The sequence below is a fragment of the Danio rerio genome, chromosome 7 (assembly GCF_049306965.1).
Source record: "Danio rerio strain Tuebingen ecotype United States chromosome 7, GRCz12tu, whole genome shotgun sequence".
Lineage (NCBI taxonomy): Eukaryota > Metazoa > Chordata > Actinopteri > Cypriniformes > Danionidae > Danio > Danio rerio.
In genome coordinates this window covers 9,725,650-9,750,072 of record NC_133182.1, presented here as the reverse complement: position 1 = coordinate 9,750,072, position 24,423 = coordinate 9,725,650, and the positions used below count along the sequence as shown (strand labels likewise).

The 24,423-nt window shown below is 34.4% G+C and overlaps 1 protein-coding gene across 1 annotated transcript in view; it reads left to right on the top strand.

Moving 5' to 3' along the window:
* The window catches only part of asb7 (ankyrin repeat and SOCS box containing 7), a 30,458-nt gene extending 6,639 nt beyond the window's left edge, over positions 1 to 23,819 (top strand). The window contains 3 exon segments of the mRNA NM_214730.2: positions 5,329 to 5,934; positions 19,455 to 20,135; positions 20,172 to 23,819. Coding sequence (NP_999895.1) covers positions 5,329 to 5,934; positions 19,455 to 19,594 — 746 coding nt within the window. The 3' untranslated portion in view covers positions 19,595 to 20,135; positions 20,172 to 23,819.
* Positions 23,820 to 24,423: the final 604 nt, after the last annotated feature.

The window sequence follows — 24,423 nt, the reverse complement described above, 5'->3', positions numbered from 1 at the left end:
TGATCCACTGTGCAGTCGCATTGCTTTCTGTGCTGAGATTCAGAATACATTTAGTTCAAATCAGAGGGTGAAAATAGATAGCATAAAAATATTACTATGTTATCTGATTTATTGCCAAGCTAATAATAAATAAAAATAATAAATGCGTAACTATTTAATGATCTAGCTGTATTTTAAAAATAATTAAAAACAAATAATTAATAATAATTATAATTGTTGTCATAAAAGTATAAAAATCTATCAAATATTAAGTAATATTGGCTTTTCTTTTGATTATTTGACTTTGTTGGAAAATATACTTAAAATAATATATTATAATAAAGGTGCAGTAGGTGATTGTCAACACTTTTTGTTGTGCTGGTTGAAAGTCTCTTCACATTCCAATAGTATTGATTAAAGTAAATGATCTAAATGTATTTAAATGTATTTTTATTTTCTGGGTAAGGCATAAAACTAAAAAATGTTCATCCAATTAAAATAGTTTCTGGCTGACATCTCCCATAATTCCAATAAGTAGCTCAAACTGTCAGCAAATGCAGATTTCAACTAAAGGCTTTGGACGGCAGAGGTGGGACTGTGTTTCAGAGATTTATGCTTGCCGGTTAACATTATCGCAGTTGTCCTATTGCATCTTTAATATCAAGAATAAAAGCAATTATAACATTTTGTAATGTTAGAATTTGATTTATTTTTCCAAACATTCAATGTCTGAATATTCATGTGGTTGCACCTTCCCCAAAAAGTCATATAAATCATAGCATTTCCCTTTTTAGCCCTAATAAATAAGCGATTTATTAAATTATATATAGCTATGAAATTAGTTTAATCAGTCTAGTCATGTGGCAAAAAATTATTCAAAAGTAAATAACAATAATTATTTAGTATTATTATTTTAAAAGCGTTAAAAGTCAAATTTAATATTTTAAAATAGTACTGGGCAAAAATCAATCGCATCCAAAATAAAAGTTTGTTTTGACATGTATGTGTGTGTGCTGTGTGTTTATTATGTATATAAAAAATACACACGTGCATGCATGCATGCATATACAGTTGAAGAATTATTAGTCCTCCTTTTGAAATTTTTTTTCTTTTTTAAATATTTCCCAATTGGTGTTAATAGAGCAAGGAAATTTTCACAGTAAGTCTGGTAATATTTTTTTTTTCTTTAGGAGAAAGTCTTATTTATTTATTTATTTTATTTTTCAAAAAACTATTTAAGGTCAAAATTATTAGCCCCTTTAAGCTATTTTTGGTCCCGCTTTATATTAAGTGGCCTTAACTACTATGTAAAAAAAATAAATAAATACGATGTACTTACTGTGTTTATAATGTATTTGGGAACACTTGTGGTGCTTTTGAGTTGGGATAGAGGTTGGGTTATGGACAGGTTTGGTGGTATGGGTAGGTTTAAGGGTGGGTTAAGGTGTAAGGGATGGTCAGTGTATTTACAAATGTAATTACAAAATTTAATTACAGATGTAATTACATACATGTATTTAATCAAGCATAAGTACACAGTAAATACATGTATTTACACAATAAGTACATTGTAACAAACTATCAATTCCTGTGTAATTACATATTAGTTAAGGCCATTTAATATAAAGTGGGACCCTATTTTTTTTCCCGATAATCTACAGAACAAACTATAGTTATACAATAACTTGCTTAATTACCCTATCCTGCCTAGTTAACCTAATTAATCTAGTGAAGTCTTTAAATGTCACTTTAAGCTATATAGAAGTGTCTTGAAAAATATCTAGTCAATTATTATGTACCATTATCATGGCAAAGTTAAAATAAATCAGTTAATAGAAATGAGTTATGAAAACTCAAGTTCATGTTAAGGAATTTGTTGAAAAACGTCTTCTCTCCGTTAAACAGAAATTGGGGAAATAATAATAGGGGGGCTAATAATTTTAACTTCAACTGTATATGAGAAAAAGTTTATTTATATTTAGACAAAGTATATATGAATATGATAAAAATTCTATAAATATATATAATGCACACATATAATATGTCAAAAATAAATTATTTTGAATCAAGATTCATTTTTGCCCAGCACTATTTTAAAATATACAGGGTTCATACGGTCCTGGAAAAATTATGGAATTTTGGCAAGGCATTTTCCAGGCCTGGAAAAGTTTTGGAAAAATAAATAAACCCAAAATGTTTTGAAAAAGTCATGGAAATATGTTTAACTAATATCTTGAATACATTTGAGATAATAATTCTGTTTTAAATTTCAAAAACAATTGCGATGTCTATCCCTTCACGTGACATTCTCTGTTTGGGGCAAAAAGCAACTTGCAGTTTCAGCTTCACCTCTTTCACTTGCATTCATCGTAATTCAAGAGACATTTTGAGTGTCATGTCCAGAAACAATCTCTAGCTACAGAGGTAAGATAATGTGGTTGCTACATTTGTGCTAATTCAACAAGTCTTGAGTAGACACAAGCCAACATTTCTAAAAATGTTCACACAAGATATTTTCTAAAAACTATTTTACAGGTATAAAATAAGCATAAACTACAGAGATTATCACATATTAGGCTTGGGCAGTATCCAAATTTTGATACCGTCAAACCTCCTCCCTACTTTACCTCAGTATACGGTGGTACCAGGCATAATAAAAATATTTATGATGTAAGGCTCAGACTTGGCCCAATCATTTATTACTCTCTGTGTGGTACAACAAAATCAGTCACTAAAGAGGAAACATCACTGAAAACAGCCCCATTGCGAAAAGCCGCTCCTCTTTTCTGTCTCTCCCTCTCCGCTTCACACACACACACAGACACAGAAAACTGCAGCCTCGCCCCTTAATAGACCCACGCATTTTACAACACTGTAAGCGACCTTAGGTTTGCGGTCACCTGTTTGTTGCACTATTTGCAAATTGTCTCGTTCATATTAGAGATCTATGCGCTGTCTGTATAACACACACACACATAGACACACAGCACCACGCTCTTTCTGATTCTCACACACACACACATAACCAAACAACCAAACAAGGGATACACAGCACCACGCTCTCTCGTTCACACACATACACAAACAGCATCCACGCGGAAGCGCGCATGCTCGCTCCCTTTATTTGGACATTTATTCCCGCACCGCAAGAAATCTGGTCGGGTCCCGTGGCTCCTGCGGTACAGCAGCGGGAATGCAGTCCTCTAGTTCGTATTTACCACGTCTCAATTCTTGTTCGGTCGAAGCCCGAAATACTGCCAAACTGCAGGTTATGTTCTTTTTCGAGAGCAGGTCACTTGGTGTGCGACTCGCCATCTTATCTCACCTCTCTCTCTCTCTCTCTCTCTCTCTCTCTCTCTCTCTCTCTCTCTTTCTCTCTCTCTCTCTTTCTCTCTCTCTCTCTCTTTTCCTCCACACTGTCCCATGATGGCAATCACGCATGCGCATTTTTAGGCATTAAATAAATAATATTTTATACTTGTCTCCTATATAAATGCATTGTTTATGACGGTATAACGATATTGAAACTGACACGTTGCTATTTTTAGATCCCGCGGTATACCATATTACCGTATCACTTATTTTTTTATATGCTGTAATATATTTGAATTTAGAATTTTTTTTCTTATTAACCACTTGTACGTAGACATTACATGAAACATTAGGTCATGAATATTCACTTGAAAGTTTTGGAAAAGTCTTGGAAAAGTTCTGGAATTATAGTAGTAAAAATGGGTATGAACCCTGAGTTTAATAAATTAGTTTTTTTCTTTCGATTAGAAAACCGATAACTTTATTATATTAACAACAAGAACATCAGTAATTATAATATGCTTATTTAATTGATCCAATTTCACATGGCATTTACAATGATAGAATTTGAAACAGTCCCAAAAGCTCTTCCAAAAAAGTCATAAAAATCATAACCTATCCATTTTTAGGCCTACTAAATATGTTATTCTACATCATCTGATTTAAGCTTGCTTTAAGTCAGTTATATTAGTCTCGTCGGGTTCATCCGCGATTAGTTTCATCCACTCATCCTCCTCAGAAGATCCCACAGTGAAGGACTTCATCGGAAGCTTCGCCGCTCTGCATTTAAAATATAATACGATTTGTTTTTCTTTCAGCTACTTGATTTTATCTGAAAAATATTATCTTATTATTAAAGGTGTCACGATCCTCCAAATCCTCGATTCGATTACATTTTCGATTCTAAAGGCACGATTCGATTCGATTTTCGATTATGAATAATTAATTAATTAATGACCAATTAATTATTTGTAGCCTACCGTTTAAACTACCTGACCTGCATGGTCTGTTTTACCCATAAACAAATCATACAGTAAATGAATAAAGGCAAGATACACACATAATTACCACCTGTCAATCACTTTTTCTGCGGGACTCGTGAATAGGCAGTGATCTGTGTCGTTATAATGGCGTCGGTAAAAAAGACGCACAACCAACAGGAACCAGCCAACAGTATCTGAGGTGTTCGCTAAAATGACCAAGTACAAGTGAGTGAAAGATTGAAGCAGTCCTCTGACTGCCTGGACCTGCTGTCTCGAGTGCATGGCTGTGTGTGCATCTGTGTCTGTGTGGTCACGTGATGTGCATTTTCAGAGGTAGAGAGGAAGGAGGGCTGCTCAGAAATGCTACACGCCACTGTGGATGTCAAATCGTTGTCGTTCTAAAATGCCATTTAAAAACAAAGACAATGTAAACAGGGCCTGAGTGTGTACTTTTCGCGAGCGGATTTGCAACGGGGGCGGGCGGAGGATCGCGATGCCGGTGTTGTCTATCGGACGAACCGTACGTAATACGTACATAGCAGAGCTTGCAAAACTGTGGGTTTTTTTTTGTCGACAACACGAACGCTGTCAACATAACTCACTGGAAATACAAAATGCTTAAACACCGGCGACTTCATTGAAAGAGGAGAGGGTTTAAGCTCTGTCGACGGGTCTCCTGCTTCTGCAGTTTAACAAGCACTTCTACAAGCCGTTTTTTTTTTCCCACTTGGCAAGTCAAGCTGACGTGACATGGGGGTGTGGCAGCATCAACGATTCTATTTTTTGATTCGATAATCGAAATCGTGACACCCCTACTTATTATATAAATATGAAGAACAGCACTAATTATAAAATGCTAATCCAGTTTCACGTGTCGTTTTATTGATAGAATTTGAGCTATTTTTTTATGTTCTCAAAATGCTTTATTGTACCAAATAAGGTCATATAAATTATAGGATTTCTATTTTTAGGCCTAATAAATATGTAATTCTATATCTTTTTGTTCAGTTTAATCAATCTAGTCTTCTGTTCATCTTCCTCTTGTCCTCCTTAGCGGATCCCACCGTGAAAGACTTCATTGGAGGCTTCACCGCTCTGCATTACGCTGCCATGCATGGCCGCGCCCGCATCGCCCGCCTCATGCTGGAATCTGAGTACCGCAGCGACATCATCAACGCCAAGAGCAACGACGGCTGGACACCTCTGCATGTGGCCGCTCATTACGGCCGCGACTCCTTTGTGCGGCTCCTCCTGGAGTTCAAAGCCGAGGTGGATCCTCTCAGCGACAAAGGCACCACGCCGCTCCAGCTCGCCATCATTCGCGAGCGCTCCAGCTGCGTGCGCATCCTGCTGGATCACAACGCTAACATCGACATCCAGAACGGCTTCCTGCTTCGCTACGCCGTCATTAAGGGCAACCACTCGTACTGCCGCATGTTCTTGCAGCGCGGGGCCGACACTAACCTGGGCCGGCTGGAGGACGGGCAGACGCCGCTGCACCTGTCGGCCCTCAGAGACGATGTGCAGTGCGCGCAGATGCTCTACACGTACGGAGCTGACACCAACATGAGGAACTACGAGGGCCAGACGCCGGTCGCCGTTTCTGTTAGCATGTCTGACAACAGCCGGCCCTGTCTGGACTTCCTGCAGGAGGTCACAAGTAAGTTCATCTTGAAGTTTAAGTTTTTCAATCCCACCAGGGACAATTAGATTAGGGCAGTAGCAATCTGACACAATAAACACATACTAAAACTGTCACGGTTGCAGGTTTGTGCGCTCTTCCGGAGTGTCTGTTTGATCATGTGGGTTTGTTTTGGTTTTGTTGCCCACGTGTATTTGTTTTGGTCACGTGTTATGACGGCACTCAGTTGGTTTGATTAGTTCGCCAGCTGAGGCTCATTATCGTGCCTATATATGTGCAACGTTTTCTGTGTTTCCTTGTCAGTTCGTTATGTGTGCATTTGTCTGTGCTCAGGACCGTGCAGAGTTACCTCTGGACCCTGTTTTCCCGTCTGATCCCTGCTCTGGTTTCTCTTAGCCCTAGCACCGCACACACTCTTTACATTTATCTTGACTGTGTCAATAAATATTATCTTTCACTTGCACTTGGATCCATCTGAGCATTCTTTGTTTGTGACAAAACATTGCACATATATAGGCACGATAATGAGCCTCAGCTGGCGAACTAATCAAACCAACTGAGTGCCGTCATAACACGTGACCAAAACAAATACACATGGGCAACAAAACCAAAACAAACCCACATGATCAAACAGACACTCCGGAAGAGCGCGCAAACCTGCAACCGTGACAAAAACAATATGATAAAGAATATTTAAAAAACACATCCAGCATGCTTTATAATAACTATGAACATATAATAATATACTAACAAAACAATAAATTTACAATAAAAGTTAAAGCGTGCAACAATTGCCCTGTGGAAAACAAAAATCCTTGCACGACTCTGGTGTGTATGTAGAGTTTGCTGTGTGTGGATGAACTGTCTCTGCATTTGGTTGAATTGTAAGGTAACTCCACTTTTTGCTGATGAAGCATTAGCAAACCCTTGAGCAACAACAACACTACAACATACTCCTCCAATGTTGTGTGTTAACATGCACACGCCAAGGATATTTTATCAAATGAAAACAGACTAAATCTATTGGTTAAAAACATTTTCATTGACTGAAATAAAATAACAATTATTACAATTAAATAATCAATTTCAGAATTAGTAATCTCTCATTGTGTAGTGGAAAATATGACCTGTGGCAGTTTATAGCAGGGTCCCCGCGGGGTCTTAAAAACTGTTAAAAAGTCTTAAATTAAAAAATCGAAATTTATGGCTTTAAAAAGTCTTAAATTTGCTGTTCTAGGTCTTAAATATTTTTGCACAGGTCTTATTTTTGCGATGTCCATGTAACGTTACATCTAATGCTCACTTAAATACTTTTTGTTGTTGTTGCTAGGTTTTTGGGGTGTTGTAGTTCTTTAGTTCACTAGTCTAATTGTAATTTGCGGTATTACAACTACAAAAATGATCCACGTTTGCATATTTGTGAAAACAGCCAATAACAATGTATTATTGTTGTCAAAAGTATCAACTTTGGTACTAATCGGACAGCCATTTTAAAAACGTCCATTTCCTACTCATTTTTGTGCAGTGTTGAGTGCATTTTTCAACACCGCTGAGAGTGACTTTTGACAACAATAATACATACATATATATATATATATATATATATATATATATATATATATATATATACACACACATCTAATATATATATATATATATATATATATATATATATATATATATATATATATATATATATATATATATATATATATATATTATATATTTTATGTATATATATATATATATATATATATATATATATATATATATATATGTATATGTGTGCGTGCGTGCGTGCGTGCGTGCGTGCGTGCGTGTATATATATATATATATATATATATGTATATATATATATATATATATATATATATATATATATATATATATATATATTAGGGTTGGGCATCTAAGCTATAATGCCGATCCGATACGCATCTCGATACAAAGAATACGATCCGATATATTAGCGATACATTTGTGACATATTGCGATGCGACACGATACGATTCACACCCATATCACGATACGATGCGATAATTCAGCACTAACTAATTAGATCAAGTTTATGAGATTATGTGAAAGAGGATGCTGTGCCATTGAATGAGTTTGATTGATTATTTATTAACCAAGCAAAACCAAGACTTTTTTTACAAACTGGCTTTTCTCTCAGAGCCAGAGTGTCAGTTTACAGTAGAGGGCCATTTTAGAACCTATAGCACATATTATTCAAGTATTTTCAAGATAAAGAGAATGTATAAGTGCAATATATATTAAAATATATATATTTGCACTCTTTCAACATAAAGGTTTAGCATTGCACAACAAGAATTGTGATTTAACTTTTCAACTATGAAAACAAGTTTTACAAAGATATATTTTGCCACTGAATATTCAAAACTTAAGGTCGTGAACTAGCAGTGTTATGCTGCTTTGAAACATCACTGTCACTGTAAACAACAGGCTAATAAAAATATAACAAACCAGCAATCTTCTTGCTGTGAGGTGGTCAAACTACCCACTGTGCCACCGTGACACCCAATTATTTTTATCATTATTATTATTAATATTATTATTATTGTAATTAAATAAAAATTAACAGAAGGAGGTGTTCAAAACCTTCGTTCTCCGTGACACTAGGCTGAATATCTTTGCAGATGAACAGGGCCGGCACGTCCATAGAGGCGACCTAGGCGACCGCCTAGGGCGGAAGTATAGAGAGGGCGGCGTCCGCAACACCCCCCCTTACCACCCGCATCCTCAGTTATGTCCGCGACACCTACATCAGCGCCCGCTTGTCCTCAGTTATATCCGCGCATAGGGTGGCAGAATAGAGGTCCGCGACACCCACGTCCTCAGTTATATCCGCGCATAGGGCGGAAGAATAGAGGTCCGCGACACACGCGCGTCCTCAGTTATATCCGCGCATAGGGCGGCAGAATAGAGGTCCACTGGAAGATGGAGCTTTCACAACAACACCGTGGCGCCGCTTCAAGTGAGATTTCAGATTAGTCGTACTGCCCGTGTATTTTACAGATGCGCGGCACACTTTTGCAAATTGCATCTGTCCTGTCATGTCGTCCATCCTTAAATCCATAATGTTGCCATACTTTAGATTTAAAACTCAGTGGGGAATAAAATGTTTGTTTTGCTTCTCGCGCTTTCTGAGGGCGCACCACTAGCTTCATCCGCACACCTGATACAGTTGTAGTGTAAGTGTACACATCCGCAAATCCGTTGCTAAGGCTTACTTTAAGTAGGTCGATTAAATTATGCGCCAAAAACAGGTTGACAACACTTGTTAATAAATAAAAAATACATTCTATATTAAAAATATAAGCTGTATCTCGGAAAAACCGATGCATCTCGCAAAAACCGATGCATCTCGATTTGCTTCCAAAATTTCATTCATCCTCTGCTGCTCTACCGATGCACTCGCATCGTGCACGCGCATGACCGCGTATCGATACATATCGGTTAATCTTCCCATCCCTAATATATATATATATATATATATATATATATATATATATATATATATATATATATATATATATATATATACACACACACACACTGCCGGTCAAAAGTTTGGGGTCAGTATGATTTTTAAATGTTTTGAAATAAGCTTATCCTGCTCACCAAGGCTGCATTTGTTACATTAAAAATACATTACTAAAACTAAAAATTGTGAAATGTTATTTACTATAAAATAACTGTTCAAGAGTAGTTTATAATCTAATTTAATCATTTATTCCAGTGATTTTAATGATGAATTTTCAGCTTCATTACTCCAGTCTTCAGAGTCACATGATCCTTCAGAAATCACTCTAATAATAATAATTATTATTATTACTATTAAAATTAATGTTATTATTATTAATAAAAGGAATAATGGCAGAAGTAATAGTTTCATTTGAAACTACATACAATAAGTAATAAATAAACATTTAATAAATAATTATTTAACAATTTTTTATACATTTAATAAATGCCGCTTTGATGAACAGAATAATTTTATTTTAATTATTTAATAAAAATAAATTAAACAATAAAACACTGAACTTAAACACTAAAAACTGAACTACACTGATCCAGTTACTATGACCATTTATGTGAAGCTGCTTTGACACAATCTACATTGTAAAAGCGCTTTATAATTAATAAAATTAATAATAAAAAAACTGACCCCAAACTTTTGACAGAGAGAGAGAGAAAGAGACAGGGAGAGAGGGTGCGTGTGTACACAGTATATAGGGCTGCACAATATATCGTTTCAGCATTGATATTGCAGTGTGCTCACCCGCAATAGTCACATTGCAAGATATGCAATATTGTATCTAAATTATAGAAATAAATGTTTTTCTTACTTTGAATTTTGTGTCTTGTTCTAGTCCAAATACCTACATTTTCAAGCAAAAGCCAAATTTTTTTACTTACCCCACTGGCTTATCATTTCACTTGTTAGAAATTTTAGACGTGTGCTAAAAACGAGACAAAGTAAAAAAAAAACATTTATTGCATTGTGATTGTTCAATCTCTGTACCTGAATATTGTTAGACTCCCCAGAAAACTGTCAGATAGTGCTCTTGGATCTTGTGAGACTGTGTTCATATCGCAATATTTATCACAGAAAAATAAAACGTTGCAATATCAGATTTTACCAATATAATGCAGCCCTAATATATATTTATTTTAGTTTTTCGAGCATGATTGTTTTTAAACCAAACTTTTTTAGATTCTTATTTTAAAGTCAAATGTAAAGCTGTAAAACTCCTATTAATTATATTTATCTTAACAACAATAATTAAAAATGTAGTCTTGGCACGCCACAGATTTTAGGCTTTACCATTTTTGGGTTACACACCAGCATGCGTACTACACCCATAAAAGGGCTCCAATCAATTCAAACCCGACGCATCATCAAAACCCTTGGCTTGATAACAACAGTCTGATCATCAAAGGAGCTCAGATTCCCTCTGTCCTCCAGAAGTCTGTCAGATCAGTTGGAGATCAGCGAACGCTCTCTGTGGATCTGTAAGTTGAGCGATGGCGAACGGCATTATGATCTCCGTCCCCCACGCAGAACAATCGTCCGTCTGACAAAAGCGAGCCGTGTTACCTGAAGCACTAATGATCGAGCGCAACAATGGCCACATTCCTTCAACTTTGATATCACCATATCAAAGCCACCTGTCGCTGCAGCACACTGTCGACTTACTCAATCCGATCCCGTTTCATCTCGATTATTGATTAAAAAGGCATGACTTCATGTCTTGAGCGATCTCTGGGATTTTTTTTTCCTGAAGTCACCTGTAGTGGAGAGTTTGGTAACACTTTAGGTCATCATTTACAGTATTAACAAAGCATTAACTAACACTACTAGATTAAAACTTATGTGTAGTAGATAGGGGTGTAACGATACACTCAGCTCACGATACGATGTGTATCACGATATAATGTTCACGATTCGATATGTATCACGATATTTGGAATAAAAATTTAAAATAAACTGAAATGCACATTTTACCAAGTAAACAATTTTTTATGTATTTCTTTTGTTTCAACTTGTTAAACTGAACCTTCTTTAAGAAAATATATTAAACAGGCTTGTCTCTGGAAAATAAAACAATTTAAAAACTTCTTAAAAATATTATTGAAATGACAGAGACAAAATAAAGGAACAATATAAGTAAAAGTGCAAAAAAAATAAGCTTTCTATTCAATTGAATTTAACAGTAGGGGCTTAAGGCTTTGCTTGGTCACTTGTGTTTTTTCTGTGTGCAAAAAAAATCCACATTTCCAGGTAATCAGCAGTTCTATAAGATAATCCTGAACTTATGTGTATCTGTCTGAGAGGTTTTTATGGATGGCTGTCTTCATGTTGGGCATGATGAGTGACAGGGTGGCCGTCTTTTCATTACACAGGACAGTCGTGACTCTTTTCAGCAGTTTAGGCAGGTTTACTATTTCCTCGGCGTCGCTGATGTCGGCGCTATCAAGTGTATCATGTTGACGTGCATTTTTGTGTACCTCTGTACTCAAAAGGGTTAATGCTCGTCGTAATCATAACTCTAAAATGCGATATGATTGTTTAAATAATGTGTACGTTTTCGGTTTCATTTCCACTGCTAAGTGCTGTTCCCACGCCGCTCCTGAAAGATCACTCTGTTCCACAAACTGAATGTTGTTTACTACTTTATTAGTCACAACCTGCAGGTTCTGTTCACTGAAGCAGACGCGCGCGTATGACAAGCCGTTTTAGCATTTAAACCTTTGTTCTGACTATCCATAAATATATTTAATTCATATTTAATTAAATTCATTTAGAGATATCTCTAATTATATTTTGACTAGTCGAATTATAATTATGACTAGTCAAAATATAATTAGAGATATCTCTAAATATATTTATGGATAGTCAGAACAAAGGTTTAAATGCTAAACGACTTGCCATACGCGCGCGTCTATCATCCGCCCTCTGTAGTAACAGCTCACGTCTTGTGTGATTTTGCGGCGGCCAATAGCCTACATCATTATATGAAGACAGAATGATATTTTAGGGTGAATTGTACCTTATAAATACAGTATGTGACTCTTTCAACACCATTAGGAGGTATCCATGTCGCTGTGCAAAGTATGTAAATCACTGTGAAGACTTTAAAACTTAGGATGTGTGACCCAGTATGCGTGTCAAAAAGCGGACTAAAAGTCTAAAGCAATGACTGTACAACCGAAATGTTGCCAGACGTCTGATTTTGAGAGGATGAGCCATCCTCTATTTCAGCTCCACTCATCTTGGTCTGCTAACATTACTGCTGCTGCAATCTGAACTCACGTGCGACAGCAGGTGGAACGTAGCTCACGTGCAAACAGCTCAACTAATAAGAGAAAACGAACGTCATATCGTAATCAAATCGTCATAACGCCACGATGCATATCGATACATTTTTGCATCGATAAATCGTTACACCCCTAGTAGTAGAGGTTACTGAGCCTTTAATGCAGGGTTAATACGGTCATGGAAAACCTGGAAAAGTCGTAGCATTTTCCTGGCCTGGAAGAGTTTTGGGAAAAACAGAAAAACCCACAAGGTTTTGGAAAAGTCATGGTAGTATCACGCCTTCTCACATAAACCAATTTCACTCAAAAAGTGACTTTTAATTAATTTTAATTCATTATATTGTTTTGTTTGAGCAAGTAAATAAGATGATTCTCACATCACTTTGAAGCAAAAACACTAGGCTACAAGATCCAGTTCTCAAAAGTCTTGTGCATAAATATTCTATGTGTGTTTCATGGCCTTGTTTCAATGACTTTAAATTTTTTGTTTTTCACTAACCACGCATAAAAGTTTCTTTCTCAAAAACACAAACACATACAAACATTCTGCTTGGGTATTATTGTAGCCCAACTTGTGCTGTTTACAGTGTTATCACACTTTAGCCATTAATATGTTTTTAAGATACTGAAAACAACACAAATGTCAGTGCATGTCAAAACTTCTCCAGAGCCGCCAAACACCCTCAGACCCCAGAGGGTTAACAAATATCTGTAAACTTGAATTAGGGCTGCGCGATATTGGAAAAATCTGACATTACCATATTTTGTATTTCTGTGTTATATATTGCGATGTGAAAACAATTTCACCTGATGATTTAACAGGTTTGTTTGGCTTGATTGGGGTATTTTGTAGAGGAGTGAATCTCGAATAATAAATAACAAATAAATTACAAGCATAGATAAATAAAACATAGTAAAGATAAAAGTGAATTCTAGTTTTCCAGTATTCACTATTCAGGTGCAGATATTGAATAATCAACGCTGCAGAGTCTTCATTGTATATTATTTAGCCTTTATCAAAGTTACCAAAAATGTCTTGTGGCTGGATGTTTTAAACTCTGAAATATTGAAGTGTTCTCACAGTCACTGGTCTTAAAGGAACAGTTGACTCAAAGATGAAAATACACTCACTATTTACTCACACTTCACTTGTTTCAATACTATAGGAGTTATTTAATTATATTCTTTTTGTGTTCATTAAAAAAAAATGAAACAAGTGAAGGGTGTAATAAAAATGGTAAGTAATTTTTGGGTAAACTGTCTCTTTAAAAATACGTGAAGGTGATGAACTTTTATTCCATTATGATTAAACTATAATGCCATTGTTTATCCTGCAATGTGACAAATGCGTATGCACACATTACGATATCGATGCTGAAACAATATATTGTACAGCCGTAGCTTGAATATAAGTTTGTTGTCTTTACTTCTTTTCCGTCCTTGGCCAAAAACTTGCTGTAAGCATTAACAAAATAAATTTTACATAAAGCAAATGTAAACTAAATAGATTGTTGCGTGTTCTATGATATGCTGTTTTAAATTTGAACGTCATTGTTTTTCTTGTTATTTACCATGTGTACGTAGACATTACATTACATTAACCATTACGTCATGAAAATGTACTTGAAAGTTCTGGAAAAGTCTTGGAAAAGGCATTGAATTTTAGTAGTCAAAATGTGTATGAACTTATGTCAGAATATTTGAGTCCCAAATCACCTACTTACTAGGAATGCACGGTATTGGAAAGATCTAACATTACGATATTTTATTGTCCTGCGATGTATAGTTGAAGTCAAAATGATTTGCCCTCCTGCAATTTTTTTATTTTTTTATTTCCCAAATGATGTTTAACAGCGCAAGGAAATTTTCACAGTATTTCCAATAATGTTTTTTCTAAAAGCTAAAATAAAAGCAGTTTTAAATTTTTTCAATAATTCATTATTATTAGCCCCCTTAAGCAATATGTGTTTCAATTGTCTACAGAACAATACAAGTATCTTGAAAAATATCTGGTCAAATATTATGTACTGTCATCATGGCAGAGATTAAATAAATCAGTTATTAGAAATTACTTGTTTAAACTATTATGTTTAGAAATGTGTTAAACAAGATGAAAAAGAAATTAAAAAGAAATTAGGGAAATAATATACAGGAGTGCTAATAATTCTGACTTCATCTGTATTCGGACTGCACAATATTGAAAAAATGTTACAATGCGATATTTGTTTTGTCTGCGATATAATTTTACCATATAACTTAACTCTATTTGCAAAGTCATTACTTGGGGTTATTTTGTAGGGGAGTAAATTAATTTATATATATATATATATAAATAAATATATATATATATATATATATATATATATATATATATATATATATATATATATATATATATATATATATATATATTTTATATATATATATATATATATATATATATATATATATATATATATATATATATATATATATATATATATATATATATAAAAATTAAAGTAATTTATTATATACATAAAGTCATAAACACAATGGAGCAAATAATAAAGTGAAATAAACCGTGCTTCATGGATTTCTGGAGAGAGCAACAGTATTCAGGTGTATTCAAATGTAAAATGGCACTGTAAAGTCTTCACCTTAAAAATAAATTAATACTAAAATAATAATCTTTATGAGTCTACTAATATGCTTTAAACTCATTTAATTAATGGAATTAATGGATTTTAATATACTTGTTCAAGTTCACTGAAGCAGTACTAAAAAGTTATATTTAAGGGTATTTTTTATGTATAACTTCTACAAACTTATAATGCATAAGATTTGGATATAACACCTTTCCAATCCAGTTCTATGAATCTGAGTCTTCTATAATACACACACTAATTAATGATTTCTACTTGTCTTCCTTCATTATGAAGAGTAGGCAAAATCCGATATGTAGTGGGGGAAAGAAAAGAACGTGTTCATCAGACGCTGGATTCGAACCGGGTTCATGATCGATCGTGTCAAAATATTTTGCTATGCGCTTTACGAGCTACACCACTCAAGCTGCTGTCTATCGCGCTCTTCAGTTATGTTGTCTGTCAATCAAAGAGTGATGGGCGTGAGTCGCTTAACTAGCTTATCCAACATAGTGCGCTATTTGCACTTAGCCTAAATAGCCTAAAGAGATATGGTCCTGTGCCCATAATGCCCATTGGTTAATCTGGCCCTGCCTAATTCTATTTAGCTTGAAGGCGAAGGGGTAAGGGAAAGTGCTAAATAGCCCTTAAAACTAAGATTTTGCAAGACCACGCTTTAAACCAAGGGGTACAAAAGTTTCCCAGAATACACCCCCTACAACGGCAAAATGGCTGCACACGGAAGTCAGAAAATTCACAAATTAGTATTTTCTGTCATTATAGCGAATTTTTACAACAAACTATAACATGTTTTAATACACTCATAACAACGTTTGTGTCACCATGCTTAAAAAAACTATGATAAAACACTAAATTTTGCTATCTATAACTCCTGTATAGCAGTCCTACAACATAATTTCACATCTGACACTCGAATACCCTGTCAGAAAAGTGTAGTGGCTGGGAATGACCTTTTTTTCAGTGTCTGCTATAACGCTAATGTTGTTTTTGTGTGTTTACCTTATTCAGTATGGCCATGGTGTAAATGCACAGTACAGTTATGAGCTTGTTTCCACATTATATTGTTATGACAAAATTATATTGTGGCTTTCAGTAATTTCCTGAAGATAAATACCAAAAATAATGCAACTGGAATAACTACAGCAGTTGCGATCGTCTGATCTCATATGAAGCATGAGATCGCGTTGACGTATGATGACGTGTGCAGGTGTTGTAGTGCTGTCCCACTTTTTTGGGCAAAAAAATTTGAAGCCCTTTCCGTTAACATTCTGTTTCAAGGGCCAACGACAAGGGATAGGGGTTAAAAATAGAATTTGGATTGTGCCCAAGAGTATTCATCTACAGTATAAGAATAATAAAAATAATTTGATGGTACAATTTTTTTATGCTTTTAAAATCATCACAGGCCTCAAAAAAGACATGCAAATGAAAACTTTTTATACACTTACTTACTTACGTACTTAACCACGTCCCTTCAACCATCAGTGTTGACAACAAACAGAAAAGGTGAGGTGAAGGAGTCTGTTAGTTTGTAAAAACTTTTGCCAAATCCTTTTTCAGATGTTTCTGAATGAAATGCCTTCTTTAATACATCCAATCAGCTCGCAGTAGAAAAAAAAAAACAAGCCACGCCCACTGTATTCTCATTTATATATTCAGTTACTCTAGGAACTGTATCAAAATATGAAGAAAAAAAAAAAAACTGTCGCAGCTTCTGGTTCATGCAGACTCTTATAAAGTACTAATGAGCTGTGTATCAATAGTTAGTAAAGTAGTAGTTGGGTTTAGGTTTTGATTAGGATTAGGGATGCAGAATAAGATCATACGTTACAATTACTAGTGAACAGTTAATATTTTAATAGTAGGCAGGTAATAAGCCAGTAATTAATACAGCATGAATTCTGACCTAAACTAAAGTGTCACTGAGAGACTGACAGAAAACAGGGTTTGCAGATGGCCGTTTTCAGCTCTTTGTAGTGGCTTTTTCCAGCTGGCTCCATTTGTGTGAGTCTGTGCCGTATTGTTTGAGAACTGGCCCATTAAAACTGAGCATCTCTGTGCACCGGCTTTCTAGAATGCATTGCACAGCTTTAATCCTTTTTTTTTAGGCTGAAGTTGCTTTATAGGCAAGGGAAGTGTATTTATATTGCACATTTCATAAACCATGGTAATTCAAAGTGTATTTCTCAGCGAATATAGCCCATATTTTTTGCTGCATTTTAACAAAACATTTCTTTCTCCAACATACTCGTTTGGGTGTACTTATATTTGGAACATGAACAAACTGCCCCGTTTAACTATTATCACACTTTTTGGACTATTGTGAACTGGGAATGATGGAATTACTTTCTAACAGAGGCAACATGTGCTGGTGAGGATTAAAGAGACAGATGAGAGGTTTGCACTGGCTGTGGGCTATATGTTGCGTGTTGTTTTTGAACCTAAATAAGGCCTAAATGTATGCTGTGTGTAGTTCTTTTGTAATTGGTAACATATCGAAGACTGTAAGGGGCTGTATGTGTTCATACATGTTGTATTTATCTATTTATTTATTTTATATAATCACAGGCGTTACAGTAGGCTATTTCGCATCATTGATCTGCAGTTATAATCAAATCATGTTCATAGAAAGGTTAGTGATGAACATTTATATTAGGGCTGTGCAATTAATCGAAAATCCGATTTCGATTATGGCTTCTAACAATTATGAAAATCCTTTAATCGAGGTAAACGATTATTCCATTATTTATCACCCCCTGTCCAGTTGTCCTCACTTGTTGCTCTTAAAAGCGCAAAAGACCGCATGCTTATGTGTGTGCGGCGCGCAGACAGTCAGAAGCATGTGGTCTGCACTTGGTCTCATTCGCACATTGTGACTAGCAGAGCGCACGCACATCTAAAGTCATTAATGTGAGCGCTTTAATGTTCAAATAGCTGTCAAAACGCTGTGTTTAGTGATTATTCATATTAACCCTCATTTTGTAATAAACAAACGAGTTGAGAATCAAAAGACAACTGAAAGCGAAACCATTAAAGTGACAGAGCACATCTGCCCCGTTTTATCATGATTAATAAAACAACGAGAAAATCCCTCTCTGCTTTTGACTCAAGACTTTTGTAGCTGAAGTGTTTTTCTTACAGTGAAGATGCTAAAAGCACGGTTTGTTTAATATTTTTATTCTATTGTATTTATTTCTCTTTCCTTTGCAGGGAGGAAAATAAAATATGCAGTTGAAGTCAGAATTATTAGCCCTCCTGAATATTAGCAACCTTTTCCCCCCAATTTCTGTTTAATGGAAAGAAGATTTCTGAACATAATAGTTTTAATCATTCATTTCTAATAACCGATGAATTTTATCTTTGCTATGATAACAGCTCATAATATTTTATTAGATTTTTTTTTAATACAAACATTCAAATTCAAAGTGTGATTCAAAGGCTTAATTAGGGTAATTAGGCAAGTCATTATATAACAGTAGTTTCTTCTGCAGACAATCAAAAATATATTGTGCCTAAAGGGGCTAATAATATTGACCTTAAAAGAGGTTTCAAAATATTTAAATTTGCTTTTATTCTAGCCAAAACAAAACAAAAAATCCAAATATTAAACAAATATTAGAGGAAATACTGTTAAAATTCCTTGCTTTGTTAAACATAATTTGGGAAATATGTTTTTTTTTTTTTAATTCTCAGGAGCGCTAATAATTTTGACTTCAACTTATAATCGTTTGGAACAATCGTGATTACAATTATGACCAAAATAATCGTGATTATGATTTTTCCCAAAATCGAGCAGCCCTAATTTATACACGAGTATTTATGTGTATAAAGCATCTGTTTTGTGAGATGTGCTTCCTGTATGATATATGAACAACGCGTACAGCTTTACTTTGACATTTCCTCTTAGACACCCCAGAAAACCGTCAAATAGAGCCATTTAAACTATCTACTGAAACCGTATTCATATTGCAAAATTACCACAGAAAAAAATTTAGCTAAACCTACTTTATGCAAGTAAGAAATAATACTTTATAACTGCTATGTTTCAGGGCAGCCCAGGACACTGCAGGATCTGTGCAGGATAAAGATCCGGCAGTGCATCGGCCTGCAGAGCCTGAAGCTCCTGGAAGATCTACCCATCGCCAAGGTCATGAAGGACTACCTTAAACACAGGTTCGACAACGTTTGACACAAGCCCACAAGACTCCTCCTGTAGGTTCCTTTAAGACTCTATGCAAACTCTCTTTTTCACTTCTACACAAACAAAAAAGCTCGGGGAGCAGGCGCAGCGTTTTGTACAAGCCCAGTGGAAATGATGCAGAGAAACGACTGTAATGGCAACGGTGATTCAATTCTTAACGTGCATGTTTGGAGAAATCCTTGACCTGTGAGATGATGTTTGATTTGTACCAAAAACCTCCTTTTTTCATTTTTTTTGTCCTTAAATCAACTAAATTTTCAATTGTCTAAATTCTCCGATTGATAAAAAGTCTTTTAGACTAATTGCTGATCATTTAAACTCATATTTTTGTATGCATGCCATTTTTTTGTGTGTGTGTGCTGGAGATTTAACGTTTATTCATCCTTCATATTAAGTTATTTAATCCAATTTGTTCATATTACAAAAAGGGGTGGCACGATACTGGAATTCGGTACCAATGGATACTTAAATTAAAATGTCCATTTCCCACTAACATGTTGAGCGCGTTCTTTAACACCGATTTGCCGTTGAGTTCACATGCTCAACAGAAATGACTGTGATTGGGCTTGAAGGTCATCAGTTCACCAAACTCACCGCTGCTTACTGAGTGTAAACACAGATAGAGGGAAAAACTGGAGCGTTTAAAGCCGGGATTCATCAGAGGATCGCTCGTATGTCAGCTTATAGACAAATCAGCTCATCAACGTGACTTTGAAACACTCCAGTGTCCCTGTATCTGTGTTTACACTTCCTAAAATGCGGTGAGTTTGGTGAACTGATGACCTTCAAGGCCAATCACAGTCATTTCTGTTGAGCATGTGAACACAATGGCAAATCAGCGATGGTTAAGAACGTGCTCAAATGTTTGCGGGAAATGGACGTTTTTAAAATTCCAGTATTGATTGGTACCGAATTCCAGTAACATGACAACCCTAAATAAAAGAAACAAAAAACGTACCAAAAAAAAATAATCCCCGCTGGCTCTCTGTTTTTAAAGCAAACATTTTGTCCTTAGTTAATAACTAAATATTTGTTTTGGACACTACTTTTTTTTTTTTTTTTTAAAGTTGAGATTCAGTATCACAGGTGCTCACCTTTAGGTTTCATGATAAAAGGTAAATTAAAATGTTCTAGACATAGGTGTACACACACGCAGGAGATCATTAAACTTTATGTAAATAATGTGTTATATGTACAGCAGATATTTTTAGACTATTTAAGCCACAAGCTTGTGTTATGAAAGTGTTTTGGTTGAGTGGTTTTGTGTTTTTCATGTGACTGTCAAGGGCTTTGATGTGGAAACAGCGTCCAGATAAGTATATACAACAGCTATTTTAATTGAACATCATTTGTTTCAATTATACAGAAAGAACATTGTTAGTTTTGGGCATGGAAAATCTCTTAAAAGCAGCAACTTCATATTTTTTTCTTTTGTTTTTTTATTTATGTTGAGTTGAAATGCACTTAATTTCTTTTGCAAAATGTGAACATTTGATAAATACTTCTGCATAGCATTAAAGGGGAAAGCTCAATCTCCCCCCCCCCACCCCCCCCCCCCCCCCCAAAAAGAAAATTTTCTGACATTCAAATAGTTTCAACCCTTTATGAGTTTGTTTATACTGTTGGACACTAAAATATATGTTTGGAAAAATATTAGAACCATTAAATTCTTTATTTAAAAAAATAATAATATTATGAAAGTCAATGATTACAGGTTTTAAACGTTTTTCAAACAATCTTCGTTTTGTTCAACAGAAGGAAAAAACTCATAGGTTTGTAAATAATGTAGCAAACACAGTTTTCCAACATTCTTTAAAATATCTTATGTCTAACAAACAAAGAAAACTCCAGGTTTAAAACAAGTAAAGGGTGAATAAATAATTTTAAAAATATAAATGTCATTATATTAGTCAATGCTGATATAACACTTTATTCGGTTTATACATTTTTAAGTCAGGTGACATCTTAATTTTTACACTTTTCATCCATCTTAGCAGGAGATACTGAAATCACAAGAATGTGTGTATATATGCATATATTATAACCATTGACTTCTGCAATTAAAAACATAAATAAATAGTATGGAAGCCAATGGTTACAGGTTTCCAACATTTAAAAAAAAAATTTTTTTTCGTCCAACAGGAAAAAAAAAAAGTAAAAAAAAACTTTTCAACTTTGGGAGATAATCTACCACTTACATTTGATTTATTTATTTATTTATTTTGAAAAACATTAGAACTATGACTTCTATAACTAAAGAAATACTATGGAAGTCAATGGTTGCAGATTTCCAACATTTTTCAAACAATCTGTTTTTTTTTTTTTTTTTTTGTTCTTTTAACAAAAGGAAAAACAACTTAATAGTTTTCAAAATTATGTAGTAAATAATATGGCTGAACTATCCCTTTAAATTAATTAGTTAATTTAACAATTTCTTTAGTTTGTAAATTTTTCAGTCAGATAACATTTTGATCTTTACTTTTTTCCATTGAGTTTTGTAAGAGAGACTGAACTCACAACTATATATTTGTCAAATATCACAACTATTGATTGCTATAATTAAAAAAATAATGCTATGGAAGCCAATCCAGTTTTGTAGTGGAGTCTGAATATATATACACACAGTATATTTGGAAAAACATTAGAATCATTAATTTCTATCATAAAAAAGTACTATGGAAGTCAATGGTTACAGGTTTCCAACATTATTCAAACAATCCTCTTTTTTGTCCAACAGAATAAAAAAGAACTCATAAGATTGAAAGTAGTGTAGTAAATAATGATTGAATTTCTGCTTTGGGCGAACTATACCTTTAAATAAATTACTTAATTTACCACTTTATTTATTTTATGTTTTTTCAGTCAAATAACATTTAGATTTCTACATTTTTCCATCCTGTTTTGTTGGGGAGACTGATTTTACAACTATATATTTGTAAAGTATTAAAACCACTGATATCTATAATAAAAACAAATACTATGGAAGTCAATCGTTACAGGATTCCAACATTCTTCAAACAATCTTCTTTTTGGTCCAGCAGAATAAATCAAAACTCAGCGGTTTGAAAATAGTGCAGTAAAAAATGACAGAATTTGCAACTATCCCTTTAAATTATTAGGACAAATGACTATACTAATATTAGAACCGTTGATTTCTGTAATAAAAAAATGCTATGGAATTCAATGGTTACATGTTTCCAGCATTTTTCAAACAATCTTTTTTTTTTTTTGTCCAACAGATGAAGAAAAACTCATAGGTTATTAAATAATGTGGGTGAACTATCTCTTTAAATTAATGAGTTACTTTAACACTGTTCAGTTTATACATTTGCAGTCTTAATATTAGTACCATTGATTTCTATAATAATAATAAAATACTATGGAAGTCAATGTTTGCAGATTTCCAACATTTTTTAAACTGTCTTCTTTCTCAAACAGACAAAAAAGGTTTAAAAATAAATAATGTAGGAACTATTTTGGGTGAACTGTCCCTTTAAATTAGCTATTTAATCTACCACTTTGCTTAGTTTATACATTTTTCAGCCTTTTTTTATCCATTGTTTTCCCCTGGAAAGCTCCAGCCAGTTTTGTAGGAGAGACTAAACTCGACTGTTGAACACTAGCAGGCTGTATTTTGCCGTCCGTGACTCTAGCATTTCACCACATCATGAACACAACTCAAGTGCATTAAAGCGACCACAGCATCATTTAGCTTTGATTCAGGTTACGTTTGCTGTGTTTTGGGAGACTCCGAATGGCTGCGCGTTACCGTAATGTATTCAGAAAGCAGGACTGATTGGAGATCTGTCTTCACTAAACTGAAGTCTTCCACAGCTTCAACTACTGAATGTATATAATCTGCTGTTTGCCGAGTTTCACATGTACATTTGTGCGAATAAACGGACCTCATAATGTCCCTGTTTGTTATTTTTATTTTTCCACAGTCTTATTATTGCTGTACTTTAAGCAGTAATTGTGCCGTGTTCGTCGATTCGCATCCATTTTTTCTAGAGTTTGATGACTTTGTAATAAAATGTATGCTAAATATGCTGAATTGGTTGTTTGTTATTGACTCGTGGTTTTGCTTTGTCTTTACTTCTAATGCAAGAAACTTGCTGTTTAAAAATAAATAACATGCTTCAGGGTTTTTTTTATTAAAGGTTTCTTCTTCAGGTAAGATGCAACGTTTAATAAAAGCTTTCGAATTTTTGTAACATACTTTTTTTTTTGTTGCGTGTTTGAAATGTTTTTCTTTTTCAGCTGTCATCATAAATACTTTGATATTACTTGACGCTATGGACGCTCACTTTCTATTCAGGTATGTAATGACATTTTTTATGATTTAAACAGGTTGTTTTTTATATTTACAGGCCCATAGCCAGCCTGGTGAAAAAGGTGGTTCTTGTTTTTCAAAAAGTGGACCTTTTTGCAGATATTCGCCTCATTTTCTTTTCATTTGAGCTTTAAATGCAGCATTTTGGGGAAATTTTAAGCACTATTTTTTCTGGATTAGCTTGTGTGATCATCATAGCTACAATTTTAATGCACCAAAACATTTCCTAAAGATTAAGAATGAAGAAATATACAAAATATATACTCATTTATACTTAATATTTTTTAAAATACAAATGTATCACATACATCATGAAAAAAAAGGAATCTGTTAAAGTTTTAAATTAAAAAAACTGCGCCTGCCTGCTGTCATTTATTAGGCAAACCACAAGCTGACCAGCTTATTCAACTTTCCATAGTGTGAAGTTGGCTATTTTTATTAATAGTTCCAAAGGCCCACCTCAAAAGTAGGGGCGAACGTGCTT